The sequence below is a fragment of the Delphinus delphis genome, chromosome 8 (genome assembly GCF_949987515.2).
Source record: "Delphinus delphis chromosome 8, mDelDel1.2, whole genome shotgun sequence".
Classification (NCBI taxonomy): domain Eukaryota; kingdom Metazoa; phylum Chordata; class Mammalia; order Artiodactyla; family Delphinidae; genus Delphinus; species Delphinus delphis.
This window is the reverse complement of record NC_082690.1, coordinates 40,191,566-40,207,640: the sequence shown is the minus strand read 5'-3', so window position 1 is coordinate 40,207,640 and position 16,075 is coordinate 40,191,566. Positions and strand designations below refer to the sequence as shown.

The following is a 16,075-nucleotide window of genomic DNA, read 5'->3' as shown; positions in this document are numbered from 1 at the left end:
CTGTTGTAAAACTGAAGGCACAGTGCCTGGGTGTCATGTGTCTTAGCTCTTGCTGTTTATTAAGTATCTGTTATGTGCCAAGCCCCGTAGTAGGTATTTTACAGGTCATCGTTTTCATCCTCATAAGAGTCCTGCAAAATAGGTCTTGTTAGTTCCATCTGAGGAGATGGAGTCTGGAGAGGGGAAGTCACGTGTCCAAGGTGAACCAGTATGTGAAGGTGCCAGGATCACACCAGGTTGGCCTGGCTACAAAGCCCATGCCATCGCTGTGGTTTCCAGAATAAACTGTGTGCGAGCAGACATCCTCTGTGTAAATGGGACCGGAGCCATCAGGCTAAACAATGCCCTGCTCCACACAGTCGAGGGTAATTCATATCCACTGAGTAAACAGACCACGCTGGGCAAGAGTTCCCTTGTGTCAACTTGCCTGTTCTAGGAATTCTCAGTATATACATTGGAGCACAGCCAAAAGTTCAGTGTGAGGCTGATCTTTCTTGAGATCCATCCCAAGGGGGCTTAGCTAATAAACAGACTGAAAGGGCTTCCCTGTGAGGTGGTTTCGCTCATGGGACTCACCCTTGGCATCTCCCAAGAGAGATGGGAGATCTTCCAGTGGTTCTGACACACCTAGTTTTCATGTCTCCAGGGAGTTAAGGGGCACAGTGACCCCCACCACATAGGCTCACTGCCTGGACACCACCTCCTCCTCACACCCTGGCCTGAGGTAGGGGTCCTTCCTGCGTTGTCACAGTCCCTGTGCAAGCATCAGTTGGAGCAGCTGGTCACGTTGCCTTTGCCTGTGTCCCTGACACTCTTCCCACCTGGCTGAGAGCAGAATGCTCCGTCCTATGCACCATGTAGCCCAAGGATTTATCACAATTTTTTGACAGCAACGATAACCTTGGCATTATCATAGTTGACATTTACTGGGTACTTACTCTATGCACTTTGAAGTGGGTACTATTGTGATCCTCGCTTAAAGGCAAGAAAACTGAAGCACAAAGACGTCCGTTTACTTCATGTCACAAAACCATAAGTGGTAGAGCTGGATATGAACCTGGGAAGCTTGATTCTAGATCCATGCTTTTTTTTTTTGCGGTACGCGGGCCTCTCACTGTTGTGGCCTCTCCCGTTGCGGAGCACAGGCTCCGGACGCGCAGGCTCAGCGGCCATGGCTCACGGGCCCAGCCGCTCCGTGGCATGTGGGATCCTCCCGGGCCAGGGCACGAACCCGTGTCCCCTGCATCGGCAGGCGGACTCTCAACCACTGCGCCACCAGGGAAGCCCTAGATCCACGCTTTTATCTAGTACTCTGTGATGCCTCCATGTAGCAGATGCTTAATTAATTAATATTTGCAAAGGGATGCACATGAGGATTAATTGCTGTATTTTGAGATACATGATATGATCTGTGACATACTTAAATTTGTGCCACAGTGAGCTGTGTTACAATGGCGCTCTCCCACGCCCCCTGCTTCTGTTATTCTGTGGGTCTTCATCCCCGCACGCTTGCGCAGCAGAGGCAGTATAGCGCCGTGCCTGTGAACATGCATTAGAGAGAGGCCGATGCCGGTTCTCGCTCTCCCACTCACGGGCATCACTTCTGTGGACACGTTACTTATCCTTTCTTAATGTCATGTTCCTCCACTGGAAGACGGAAATAATAATAGCGCCTACCTCATAGAGTAAACTTAAAGGAAATAGTATAAATGGAGGAATTAAAGGGGATAATCTAAGGCACCGTTCCTGGAACACAGTACCCATTCAATAGACATGAGCACGTTTTGTTATTATCACAATTGTCATGAACATCGGTTTTTAAAACTTTGCCATGGAGAACACTGCTTCCTGTCCACGGACAAGGAGTTCTGAGCCAGTGTGAGTGACACTAACTGATACTGCTTCAGCCTGAGGTCTAAAGTCACCAAACTTAGGACAAAGATGTTTGGACCCATGAATTCCAGAGACCTGAAAAGCATTCCAGAGCTAATGGATGGAGTCTTTGTCTGATACCCACATCTTTGTCCTGATGTGCGCCCTGTGAGGTTCAGGGAGCCTGGGCAGAGAAGGGAACCAGAGACGTCCGGGGTCAGTACCGGACATCCGATGAGTGGTGGCTTCAGAGGTAGAGTGGACTGCTGCATAACAAAGGCTGTCAGGAGACCCCAAGGATGCCAAATGCTAAATGCTAACAAGAGCTGCCATTTCTTATACCATCAGCAATGAACTTGGCACACAGTAGAGATTCATTCATTCATTCCCTCATTCATTCAACAATATTTATTGAGTCAGACAATGTTCTAGGCTCAGGACATCAATAATGACCTAAACAGGTAAAGTCTTAGATGTTTAGGTCCTTTCATACTTTATATGCATCATCTCCGTCAACAGAGTCATCACAACAACACCATGGTCTAAATGTTATCTTTCCCGTTTGATAGATGAGGGAGCTGAGACTCAAAGAGGTTATACCGTACCCAAAGCCTCAGAGCTGGAAAGTGGTGAACCTAGGATTTAAACCCAGGTCTTTCTGATGCTAAAGTCCATTCTCTATCCACAATATGATACTGCCTATCAAGGGAATAGCAACTGTTGGATGCGTGTGTGTGTGTGTGTGTGTGTGTGTGTGCGCCCGCGCATGTGTGTTGGAGGGGAGGGGTATTCGTTAATTCAGAAATCCAAATGTTTGTCATTGTGACACAGCAATAATTATGACCATCAGTTTGAAAACTGCAAGCAGCTCTGGTTTTGGCCTCTAGACTTTGCCTCTGGCCAAAATTAATGTGTCCTTGACTGCCCTCAACAAAGACAAGAACTGTTAAGCTTAGGTTGACAAGCAGGTAGAAGCTCTGAAGTGGGTGGTTCATTCCCAGGCCTGCCCACTGAGTAACTAAGTCCCGGGTGCCCTCCAGAGCTTGGACGAGGGCAGTGGGCACCATGCCTGTTCAGATGTTGTCCAAACCCAGGGAGCTAGTGCTCAAATGTCAGTAATTTTGCACAGAAAGCGTGAAATGCTCTGGTCCGCCCTGGTGGCAGTGGATGGTGGGCCCCAGAGCCAGTGGGCTGCTCCTGGCCCATTTGTTTAGGCCTCTTGCGTGCCCGTTCTCCATGCACTGGGAAGGAAGTTTCGGAGGCAGCATTTCATGCCACTGAAAGGGAGAAGCGGGGAGGGCAGTTGGTCATTGCAGTGGGGTATAAGAGCCCAAAAGTAGTGCTCTCTTCTGGGTCAGAATCCCGGTGGCCTCGTTGTGTTTCCGAGAGGCGCCATTATTTCTAGGCATCACAGCCAATGCTCGCTGTACAAGTCTGCTCCTTCATTCTGTTCATTCCGAAGCTTTTCCGTTGCACCCTGTTCCCGTCAACATAAGTCACAAAGCAAGGGCAGTGCCGTCCAGCGGGAAGGACGTTGTAGTGGCCATCAGGAGACCCGGAATCCGGCCCTGGCTGTGCCCCAGCTGGCGGGGCACCTTGGATGAGTGCCTTTGCTCCTGGGCTTTCCTTTCCTCACCCGTAAAACAAAGGGGGCAGAACTGGATAGGGGTGTTTCCTATGATCCCTTCCGGCTTTAAAATTGCGAGTTGTTTATTGAGTATTGGCAGCCTTAAAGTGTCTTTGCTCTGTATTCAAAACCACATTTTTCCCCCGCTCCTTACGGGCAGCGTTCTTTCTATTGCTTCAGTGCCCATAAGGCTGGTCCTTAATGTTTGATAACTCTTCGCTAAATGAATGAATGGCTATACAAGGAAATCATGAATGAGTGAAACCACTGTCACGTGCTCGTATAGCTCGCAGACTTTGGTTCTTGGTGTTTCAGTTTGGTTTGCCAGGAGGACTAGGTAACCAGTATGAGGCATCTGAGTGGTGTGGGCACAGAGAAATCAATTTCTAACTGTTGTTGTTGCCCTTACCCTTATAATTATACACCCTGTTTTCTACAAATTTGGAAGAGTGTGCATAGGGTTTTGTAACCACCGTTTTTCAACAATGACGATTTTTTTCCTCATCACTAATATTCTCTTACTTAGCTTTAATGGGTGCATCCTATTCTATTGTAGGGTTTACTGTAGTTTATTTAACCAATCCCTTAATCTTACACAGTAAGTCCATTCAAGTTTTCCCATATTATAATCAACATATCTAAATATTCTAAATTACCTTAAAAATAAAATATACAGGCATACCTTATTTTATTGTGCTTTGTTTTATTGCATTTTTTACAAATTAAAGGTCTGTGGCTACCGTGCATGGAGCAAGTCTCTTGGCGCCATTTTTCCAATAGCAGCTACTCCATGTGTCTATGTTATGTTTTGGTAATTCTCACAGTATCTCAGACTTTTTCATTATTATTATACTTGTCATGGTGGTATGTGATCAGTGATCTTTGATGTTACTGTTTTCATTGTTTTGGCATTTTTTAGCAATAAAGTATTTTTTAATTAAGGTACATACATTGTTTTTTAGACATAATGCTATTATCGCACATTTAATAGACTGCGGTATAGTGTAAACATAACTTTTATATACACTGGGAAACCAAAAAAAATCATGTGACTTGCTTTACTACGGTGGTCTGGAACGGAACCCACAACATCTCTGAGGCATGCCTGCATTGTTTCTGTAACAGGAGAAATGTTTTCAGTAAATGATACTGATCTCATGACAGCGTGGGCCCTGCCTGCTTAAGTAAATTGGTGGATAAGTCTATAGGAGAGCTGTGTGGAAGCCACTGTGAGGCAGCCTTTCCTCTCCATGTGCAGAGTGACAGTGATCACCGTCAGCTACAGTGTCACTGAATGAGAGGACAGCTGTTTCCCCACATCCAGAGCACTTTGTCTTTCTTCTCTTGAGCAGAACTAAGAGAAGAGGTGAGGCCAGGTCATATGCACGAGGACCCAGACAGAGATAGGAGGCCCGGGTTGAAGCTCCCCTCTACCGCCTGGCCTCAGACCGAAAGCTTAACCTTCTGCACCTTGGTTTATTTCTCTATAAATGAGAGCGTTAGTATTATCGTTAGTATTGCCTGCCTTTCCATCACTGGTTTGGAAGGTAGAAGCTGGAGAGCTTGTGAGCCTGAAAGAAAATCATAGGTCCAAGGTTAATTTGAAGCCTTAAAGTAAATGTTGTACAGAAGTGAGTCCCTGAGAACACAGGGTTACTCGTTCTTTTTGTGCCATTCATCTCTGGAACTGTGACCTGGACTATACCTATAGTTGACAGTGGTTTTTTTTTTTTTAACTTTTTTTTTTAATTAATTAATTAATTTATTTATGGCTGTGTTGGGTCTTCGTTTCTGTGCGAGGGCTTTCTCTAGTTGTGGCAAGCGGGGGCCACTCTTCATCGCAGTGCGTGGGCCTCTCACTATCGCGGCCTCTCTTGCTGCGGAGCACAGGCTCCAGACACGCAGGCTCAGTAATTGTGGCTCACGGGCCCAGTTGCCCCGCGGCAGGTGGGATCTTCCCAGACCAGGGCGCGAACCCACGTCCCCTGCATTGGCAGGCAGACTCCCCACCACTGCGCCACCAGGGAAGCCCGACAGTGGTTTTTGAGAAAATCCTTGCTTCACAAACACCACCACTATGAATAGGGAGCAAAGGCAGTAATTCAACCCTCTACTTTCTGTATGCTTTTTTTACTTTTAATCCTTGCCAGATGTAGACTGGCAATGAGCCCAGAGGGTGAGTGCCTTCTGATAGAGGTCGTTTTGTTCCCATCTCCCTTCTAGACAAAGAATTCTTGAAGGAAAAGGAGAAGTTAGAAATGGAGTTAGCGGCAGTGCGGACTGCGAGTGAGGACCACCGGAGACACATCGAGATCCTGGACCAGGCTCTGAGCAACGCCCAGGCCAGGGTCATCAAGCTGGAAGAGGAGGTGAGCCTGCGGGGGGCGGGGGGTGGGGTGCAGTGCACAGAGCCCCGAGGGCCTCCGTTTCCGTTTCCTAACCCAGCAACTTTAACCAGAGCCAACTCCAAGGGAGCTGAGTCAGGGGAGCGATGTAGGTGACCTCCCAAATAAAAACGAATGAAAACAGAATTTATCCACCCCAGAGCCGGGCAGAGGATGAGAGGCAGACGTGAATAAGCATCAGCAAAGAGTTCAGTCTCAGCCTTAAACCCAGGCTGCTGCCCACTGGCTGGCAGGTGTCCAAGGCTGAACATAAATGGAAGGACTGGGAACCACTGGTGCCTGTGGAGAAAAGAGACTCAGTTAACAGTTCAAGTGCTGTGTCTCTGGGCTCTCGACTGCATAAAAAAGGCCAAGTCTTCTGATGCGGTGGGATTGGGGTGGTGTTCAGCAAACCTGTCTCCAATTTTCAGAAGTTAGCTTGGCCAGGTAATGACCCCCCAATCCAGGAAACTTTGATGCCGCTCGAGCGTGATGGGTTTAGTGGTTTCTGATGCAATCCAGCCTTTAGATGAAGTTTTAAGAAGTGGACTTTTCCTTTAAGCCTGACTGGGGAAGTAGAATGACCACTCCTGAGGTGCCGGCTAGGGGATCCGGGCTGTAGACACAGCAGCACAGGGGAGCCTGTTGTATCCGCTGTGTGTGGTGAGGCTGGGCCGAGCAGACCCACGGTGGAGAGTAGGAACTCCAAGTCACAGAGCGGCATGACCGAGATATTCTCCACCAGGACCGAGTTGGTGCTTGGCTCGCAGGAAACAGCACTATTATTAATCCAACTGCTGTTGCTGTTGTTGTCGACAATAAAAAGCTGTCCCTTCAGGAAACATCTCCTGGCGCCAGGTGGCTTGGGTGTCTCAGCAAACTTCAACTTCAAGGCTAATGCAGCTAAAGGGGAAGATTGTTAAGTCAGTAGGGTCTTGTCCATTCAACCTGTCCCGTTAAACCCCACAAGTCCTGTGTACAGTTTTAATACTAGCATGAGGATCCCAGGCAACAGCCCCAGAGTCTCTTCCTTGTCACCAGCAAGCAACTCATTAAATAGGAAACTATCTGCTACAGAACGTGACCTTGACCCCTGAAGGACAGGAGGTCTGCTTTGAGGAAGGGAGGCCAGAACTTATTCTGAGGGCACTTATCAAGGCTCCATCTCCATGTATGGAGTGAAGGAAAGTGATAATTTTAAAATATTTTAATTTTAATATTTCTGTTAAAGCAAAAGTTGTGAACTCCTTGAAGACAGATTCTTTATAATCAGCATTATGGGTCTTTTCTTGTCATTATATTTATATAGGATCTGTGTTTGGTTGACTGTATGTAACTTCTCCAAAATGTCTCATGCGTCTGGCTTCCAGTGTCCCTCCTTGTTCTTATTAAGTTTCTTTTGAAGGATCTTAACTCAGTTTGGATGGCTCACACTGAGTGCTTACCATAACTTCCCATGATGCTTAAGGGCTTGGACTCTAGAGGCAGACCACGTGAGTTAGACGGGCGGTGTATCAGCTGTGTGACCTTGAGTGAGTCACTAACCTATTCAGTCCTCAGTTTTCTCAGTTGTTAAATGGAAGTAATACAAGAGTTTACCTTCTATTGTTATTGGGCGGATTCAACGAGATACTTCATATAAAGCACAAAGCTTGGCATGGTAGTGCCTCCAAAATGTTGGCCGATTAATTACGGGTACTACTAGTCATCATCATCATTATATACTCCTTGCTAGACTTCAGGCTGATCCAAGGGTGAATGAGAGAGATCGATGCCTCCAAGAATCTTGCAGTTGGTTAGTGATAATATTAACTCGTTCATTTAACAAATACTTATTGAGTACCAACTGGATGCCAGGTACTGTTCCAGGCCTGGGGGACGTATTGTGCGCTCTGCCCCAAGCAGACAAATCTCGCGGCACTTATATTCTAGGGGCCACACACTCAGAGAATGGTATACACTCTACGACGTGGTAAGGGGTGTATGAATGGTACTCACAAAATAGATTATCAGATGAGGCTTTTCTAGCGCAGGAACCTGCAGTTAGTAGGTCCTCAAACAATCAAAGGCACAGTGAATGAAAGAGTCAGATGAAAACTAATCCCAAGAGTAGGTGTAGAAAAGGCTATAAGTTGCTGTCCGCGCCCCCCGGCAAAAGGTCAGAAGCACCTCGTTTTTTATCGCAGTGGGTTTGGCTAGGGCACAGACATTGCTCCTGGCAGGGCTGCCTGCTAAGTCGGAAACCACCCTTTGCAGCGAACACTTAAATCGCTAGCATGTTCCAACTTGCCAGTGCAATCATGGGTTGAACTCAGGATCTGAATCACCCGCAAGGCATCTGCATGCCCAGGTGCAGAGTGACAGGAAATAGCATCTGGTGTCTCCTCACCCAGGACCAGATCAAGGAAAAGCCTCAGTCTGATTTTTGGCACCAGCCAATCCCCAGAAAGTTAGAAATGTACCTGGGATCTATCTATGAACATGGGTCCAACTCCTAACTGGAAGAAAACAAAGTCTGAGGGTAAGAATTTGAAGTGGTTGATCAGTGAGTCTAAATCCATACCTGATGTGACATTTACATAAATCAATTTTTACCTTAATTTGCCTCTCCTCAGTGATTGTGTGGTTTGCGTGTTCATTAGGCCTTTCCCGTCTCTCCAGGGCTGTCGTCCATAAAGGGCTCTGAAATCTTTAGGAGGAAATTACTCCACAAGTATCTATAATCAGATATTGTCATACTCATTCACACATACACAAATGGGTACACATGCATAAATATATACCGTCACAGTTTTTCTAATAGTAATTGGTAGTTATAGAAAATTTGAAAAATACAGAAGAGAGTAAAGAAGATGAGAAATTATTATTCTGCCATACAGACAAACACAGTTGATGCTTTTATTTCCTTTCAGTCTTTTTTCATACATAGATGATAGATAGGCAGGCATAGTTGTGTTAATGTACATAATTTTTGATTCTGGATTTTTCAGTTAACATTATAGAATAAGCATTTCCTTATAACATTTAAAAAATCTTTATTAACCTCATTTCCAATGCCTGCTGATGCTATAATGACTCAGCAATAACCATGGATTGAGCTCAGAGCTGTATAAATGACTGAAAGCAGGTGGCCTGTTAAGGGTCTTCAGTTCCTAGCATCCCAGCGGATTTAGGTGTAACTGGTGGCCTTCGTCTAAATCTTTTCTGTCCCAGCACACCTGAGGGATAGGAGTGGAGAAGGTACATGCACTTGTAGTTTAAATAGCATCTCGAGGTACTCTGACACACACACCCCCAGTCTTCACCCCAGCTTTGAGGATCACTGTCCAAATTCCGTGTTCCCTTTTCCTCTCCTCCTCCACTCAGCTCCGAGAGAAGCAGGCATACGTGGAGAAGGTTGAGAAGCTGCAGCAGGCCCTGACCCAGCTGCAGTCAGCCTGCGAGAAGCGGGAGCAGATGGAGCGGAGACTGCGCACCTGGCTGGAGAGGGAGCTGGACGCCCTGAGGACCCAGCAGGTGAGGGGCGGGGCCCTCGGAGTCTGGCGCATGCGTTCTGTGAAGGCCACGGAGCTGAGCACCTGCTGTCCGCCAGGCTCTGCGCTCTGCCCTGAGGATTCAGGGGTAAACGAGAGCTTGCTGTCCTCCGTGGTCCAGCACAGAGGCCAGTGGAGGAACCAGTAAGTCCACTCACTGGAGAGACAAACGTCTTGACAGGGAGAAAGTGGTGACCCCTGGGGGCTGGGTATGGGGGAATGCGAGTGCAGACGGCTTCATAGCGGAGGACATTTGAGTTGGACTTCGAAGGATGAGTTTGTTGGCCATTCTTGGGGAAGCATCAGAGGTAGAGGAGGAGTATGCGTGGAGGAGAGAGATGAGAGGCACGTGGTGGGTCCAGGACAGCTGGGGGCAGCCAGCTGGGGGAGCGTACCAGCGGGAGGCAACGTCCAGTTTGTGGAGGGCTTTTGGTCAGGTTATGAGACTGGATTTTTTTTTTCCTGTAGGATCAGGAGAGGAGCCCTCTGGTGGTGTCAGAGGAGGGGCTGGAGGAACAGATGGGAGGCCAGCCCGAAAGCTGTTAGTGTCATCTAGGGTGTAGTGACAGTGGGAATCCACGGGGGACCTAGAACGGGGGTGAAATTGGGAGGACCTGATCATCAGTGAGTTTTCAGAGGTAAAGGACAGGAAGGAGTCAGGACTATCCCTAGAAAATAATATTGGCCATGAGTTCCGTGTCCTTCTGCCTCTCCCTGTTTCTCCTGGTAACAGCTGTTCATGTAATTCAGCTGCAAATAAACTCAGAGTAAAACACCGCAGCCCAGGGTCCTCATGGGCCTTGGCAAGAGGAGAAGTCCAATAGCTGGGCCGGGCTCCGTTACAAGCGGGTCAAGGGCTCCTGGTGTGTCATCAGCCAGCGTGGTGGGCAAAGCCCTCTGTGCAGCTGGTGAAGAGTGTGCTCTAAGTTTGGAACCAGGGAAATGCGACACAGGACTCCATGGAATTATCTGGTGGATAGGGCATAGTGGTTATGGTTGAAACACTTGAAAACACTTGAAAGCATATGCTCTGGCCAGCTCAGCCCTTTCTCATGGCAGCGCACACAGTTCCCTCTGGGCGTATGTACTTGGCTGGAGATGGAGGTGTTAGCGAGATTGCCCAGAAAATCAAGGAGCCCACCCAGGCCCCTACCAACTTGGCTTAGTTGATAGCTCACAGGGAAAAGTGAGTCTGTCTCTGGACTTCTGATCCTTCTAACCTGTGCCGCATTCTCTGGCATTTCAGGGCCACCCTTCAGCCATTTTCTGTTGCTCCGTTATTGAGATCTGAAGTTCTCCAAGTGGAGGGCAGGCTCTCTGGTGTCTGGTACTGTGCTGGCACCTGGTGGGTATTTAGGAGTCTTTGGCTGACAGAATGGGCACATCTCAGTATTTACAGCGAAAAAGAATGTTCTTTTCCAGTTAATGTGCCACCCACACCCTATAGTTAAATTACTTATCCCTGGATCTTCTATTTTGAGTGCTATGAAAACAGACTTTTCATTCATAGAATATACGTATTCTAAACTATATCTCTCCCATTGATTGCTTTTGGGATTTGTGCCAGTGGTATTGCTGTTGCAGGCAGTACTCTAATGAGCTGCCTTTTTACATGTCTCCTTGCAAAAAAATGTAAGAGCTTCCCAAGAGGATATACTTAAAAATGGGATTTCTGGATAACAAATGGATATGCAAAACATCACTAGATATTGCCAGATCACTCTACAAAGTAAATATACCAATTTATCCAAAATGTATAAGAATGTCTTCCTGTACATTATCATCAACATTTAGTTTTGCAAGATGTCTTTTTCTTTAAGAAAAAAAGGGGGGGATGAAAGAAACCAGACTCAGCTCCATTATCCTTGTTGTGTATCAAGAAGAAATGTGAATGAAACATTATTTGAAAAATTTCTCTATTGCCACAGAGGACCATTCCCGTATGCACACTCAGACCCACACACACTCAGGCCCATTTTTTTCCTCAGAGCAGCAAACACAGCTTTCCCACTGTTTGTAAAGGATGCTGTCAGATTTCGGCTGCCTGTGGAGGACAGAAGTTTCAGAATCAGGGCTGTCCTGGGGAATTACGTGGCTTGCATTTTGGACTTGTCTTCGGGAGCTGACAGCAGATCCCTAGATGTGTACGGCTGATATGAGACCAGAGAGTGGGGGAGACAATCTTTAAACAGAACTTTGCTGCCCAGCATCTCTTTAAAATAATATTACAATTGTTTTTTTAATGAGAGTGTTAATCTGTCTCTTCTGTTATGAAAGGCACTTGGGGATCTCCCTACTTTTCCCTGCGTTTGCCTACTCATTAAAAAGATGAGTATTATTTTTTATTTTTTCCTTTAATACTTCGTTTTCTCATTTTACCAATGAGCATGCATTATTCTATAACCAGAAAAGACAAAAGTGTTGTTACAAAGAAGTCCACCAAAATACCTTAATAGTTCCACGTGGCCAATACTATAGTTTGGTTCAACTCCTGCCTGGAGTCTGTGGACAAGTGTGGTGATCACAGTTCCGCTGGCCCCCAGCAGGGGTGACCAGCATCCACCCTGGCGCGTGGGGTCACCCGAGAAGCTCTGCCTCTCTGATCTGCTTCCTCTATTTAGTCTGAGGAGCTCACACATGTGTCCACCCCGGATGTGGGCAACCCACCTCGCACACTGCTCCTTCACTCCGGGGTCACTGAGGCATTTACCTGACCCCATTAGAAGGCATACTGAGGTCACACAAAATAAATAAAGCCCCTTGTCATCTCTCCCCTCAACAAAGCAGTGAGCCCACACTGCCTGCCTCTTCCCATAGAGAATCATTCTGAAGGGACCATTGAGAGAACAGCTTAGAGCACTTTTGAATCAACACCCCACACAAGGGCTCTGCCGTAGACCTACGCCAGGACACAGCTGAGCCTCTCCACCCGGCCCTCTCCACACAGAGCCCCCAAGTGAGCTCCAGTTACTCCTGCAAGTTATTTCTTCTGGAACCTTCCAGAAGGGTGGGTAGGCTGGAGGTGAGCGGAGTGGCATGGAATCGTGAACTGAGTCAGAGCATAGGCTCGGGGGTTAGGCTGCCTTCTCCTCCTACTACAAAAGGGATCTTTCTGAGCCTTCACTTCCTTGTCTCTAAAATGCGGCACATAACTTATATTTACCATATACTTGTAACTAAAAATAAGAAAATCTGCACAAAGTACTTACACAGTGCCTGACACTTAGTACTTGGTGAAGGAAGAATAACTATCATTGTTGTTCTTCTCTTCATTACCTTCAGGGTCATTTGATGGCTTAGGGCATCTTTGGTGCCCAAGTTACTCCAACTTTTCCAATCCCATTGAAAAAAAAGTGACAAGTGTGGCTGGACTGAGAAGGTCGGAGAGGGAAGATAGGTCAGGACACTAGGACCAGCAGGAAAGAGCAGCTCTCAATGAACAGGTTCTGTTATTAGAAGTAATCTCCCCCTACTTCGGGAGGCAAAGTGTGGTACTTAAGCATTCCTGGAAGTTGGGGGGAAGTGAAATAGAAATAATGGTAAAAGAGGAAGGGAAATTAACATTTTTAAGAACTCACAATCTTTTCTTTTTGGAAAAGAGCTGAAAGTAATTTTCACGTCTTACTTCCACAGTAGTCTTAGGAGGTAGAAGAAAGAAGTGGGGAATGTTCTTGACGGGCAAAACAAGGCCCAGGGCAGCTAAGAGACCAGCCCAAGGTCATGTAGCAAATTTAGGCCTTTCTCCCAGGTGAACACGCTGAGGGCAAAGATTTTTATCTGTATTGGTCACTGTGGTATATCCCCTGCACAGGGTGCGTGCCTAGTAAATATTTGGTGACTAGCTGAACGGGCAGCAAAAGCTGGCCTGCCTGACCCTTAATCTGTTTTTCTGGGCAATGTATGTACCCGTTAGACTGTGCTATCTCTGAACTCTTGAGTATCTAAATTCTTGCATTTATTTAAACAGCTCTTAAGGACCTGAGCAGGTCGCCAGCCGAGGTGGCAACACAGGGATTTGGATAGAAAACATAGATGGCAGCTAAGTGAGGCTGTGGGATCTTTGTCTTGGAAAGTTTCTCAAAGCAGGGTAGTTTCTCATCTCAGTGGACTGGTTTGTTTGTCCTCCTGCCCTGAGGCCGGGTGCCTGGCTTGATGGGGTCGGTGACTTCCTATGCAGGCTGAAGAGGACAGGTACACGCTTTCCAGTCTATTCCGGCTTAAATGCCGGCCACTGGCCAGCTACCACTGGATCCTAGAATGACTTGTATTTGTAGCTTTCAAGAATCAAATAGAAGCATATGGTTTACAAAAAGCCCGTAGGCCCGTTTGTTCTCTTCTTTCTGGTGGGATTAGATTCCAGCAGTGCAGTTCAAATGCCCAGCTGTTGCTCTGGGTAATTTATGCGGTTCAGGGTGAAAGGTACCTCTCACCTTGCAAACAACCCTGCATTTCAAGTTTGTGATCACTGGGAAATAGGAGGGGAATGCACGTCCCAGGACAGAGAAGAGCTGGGATGAAATCGTTCTCCCCTTGAGTAGCTTAGGCCCGACTGGTCTCCTAACCCCGGGTTCCCGAGATGACCCATCTCTACCACTGGCCAGAAAGTCAAACCTCCTTGTCCTCTAAGTCATCTGTTTAGAGGAAATAGTATCCCAGAGTTAGAAGGGAGAAAATCTGAAAAGTGAATATCCTCAGCTCATGAGCTCTTCAGATAACACAGCCGCTTTGTGTTGTGTTATCCGAATAACACTTCTCTCTTATGGACACAGATGGAGAGAAGGGGCTGGAAAATGAGCTTGACTTGCCTTAGAGGTTTTTCTGGTAACACTGTACTTTGGTTTTAGCCCTTTAAAGTGTATTAAGTGCTTTCATGTTTATTATCCTCTTTGATTGTTGGGCTTCCATCTGGGGCAGGTCTTAATTTCTGTTTCCCAGATGGGAGGCTGGGCAAGCATGCCCTTAAGGCATCTCACGCCCACTTCCTGTACCTTCACATTCTATCTCCCAGCCTCAGGGGAAGCAAACAGCTGAATCACTTCCTTGAACTCTGGAGAAAGTGCCCTAGACCAGGAAGCCAAACTTTGTTCCTGTTCTGGCTCTTGGTATAACTTAACCGGAAGACATTGGACAAACCACTTCCTGTCATGCAAAGCTGGATATAGGCAGACAGACTCGGATTTGAACCCTGACCCTGCTACTGATCAGCTTAGAGACAAGGAATAGTTCATTCAGTCTCTCAGCAGCTTGGTTTTTCCATCTGTAAAATTGGGATAATACTCTCTGTTTTATAGAGCTCCCGGAGAATTAAATGAGATAGAGCAAGTGGGGATAGAGGTTGATGGTGTCAGAATCCACCCGCATTCGGGTCATCAGTGCTGGAGAAGGGAACAAGGGTGAATGTGCTGCGGGATCTGGGTGAACCGTGCGTGCTCCACGTGGGTTACTCTGCCCACCCAGGGTCTACTTTATAGTCCCGATTCAGCATGAAGATGTTACTTCCTGGGCTTCCCTGGTGGCGCAGTGGTTGAGAGTCCGCCTGCCGATGCGGGGCACGCGGGTTTGTGCCCCGGTCCGGGAAGATCCCACATGCCGTGGAGCGGCTGGACCCGTGAGCCATGGCCGCTGAGCCTGCGCGTCCGGAGCCTGTGCTCTGCAACGGGAGAGGCCACAGCGGTGAGAGGCCCGCGTACCGCCAAAAAAAAAAAAAGATGTTACTTCTTTCGCATCTCCAGAAACACGGAAACGGCCAGCCAGCCAGCCTGCCGGAATACAATGCCCCGGCCCTCATGGAACTTGTAAGGGAGAAGGAAGAGCGGATCCTGGCGCTGGAGGCTGACATGACCAAGTGGGAGCAGAAGTACGTAGAGGAGAGCGCCATCCGGCACTTCGCCATGAACGCTGCAGCCACTGCAGCGGCCGAGAGGTGAGTCCCGTGGAACTGTGCTGCTCGGAAAAGCACAGCTGGAAAAACACAGAGTGTAAAACACAGAGTGTCCAGAGGGGTTCAGGGATGCATCCCAGGGAGTGAGAACAGTTAAAAATAATTATAAAGTGGCTGTGGTGCTAGTTGGAGAGCAAAGTGGTATAATGTTTCTGAGGATGATTTTGGCAATATGTACCTCTCCCTTGGTTCCAAAATTCTAGTTCTCGACATTTATCTTAAGGAAACCATTATATTGTATAAGTGCCTGAAGTTATATAAGTTTTTATCCCAGTGTGGTTGAAAACATCAATACATTTAAAATAGAGTAGAGCCCAACAAGAGGGATTCATTCAATAATTTCAACTCCATCCACACAGCGGAGTACTACGTGATCTTTAAGACTGATGCTGGGAAAGTATACTTTATGCTCTTTGAAACAGTGGGTATGTTTCATGGACCAGACAAGAATATGCAATCCTCATAACAGCCCTGAGAGTGGGAACTATTACTATCCTCATTTTGTAGGTGAAGAAATGAGGCTTAGAAAGATGCAGTGGTTTATTCCAGATCACACTGGTAGTAAGTGTTGAAATTGGTCTGACTTAAAGCCTGATTTCACTTGGTTTGCAGTCATTTTCTGCTGCTGTCAGTTATTACCTCTGTTGCTTTATCTCCTTTGTTGCAGGCACACAGCCTTAGTTCTTCTTTAAAAATTAGCTCGGAATGCTCGATAGTT

At 47.1% G+C, this 16,075-nt stretch overlaps 1 protein-coding gene across 3 annotated transcripts in view; it reads left to right on the top strand.

Moving 5' to 3' along the window:
- The window catches only part of AMOTL1 (angiomotin like 1), a 173,033-nt gene that overhangs the window by 145,191 nt on the left and 11,767 nt on the right, over nt 1-16,075 (top strand). For all 3 annotated transcript variants that reach the window (XM_060018092.1, XM_060018090.1, XM_060018091.1), the window contains 3 exons: nt 5,723-5,868; nt 9,250-9,399; nt 15,149-15,339. In XM_060018092.1, coding sequence (XP_059874075.1) covers nt 5,723-5,868; nt 9,250-9,399; nt 15,149-15,339 — 487 coding nt within the window. The remainder of the gene's footprint in view (nt 1-5,722; nt 5,869-9,249; nt 9,400-15,148; nt 15,340-16,075) is intronic.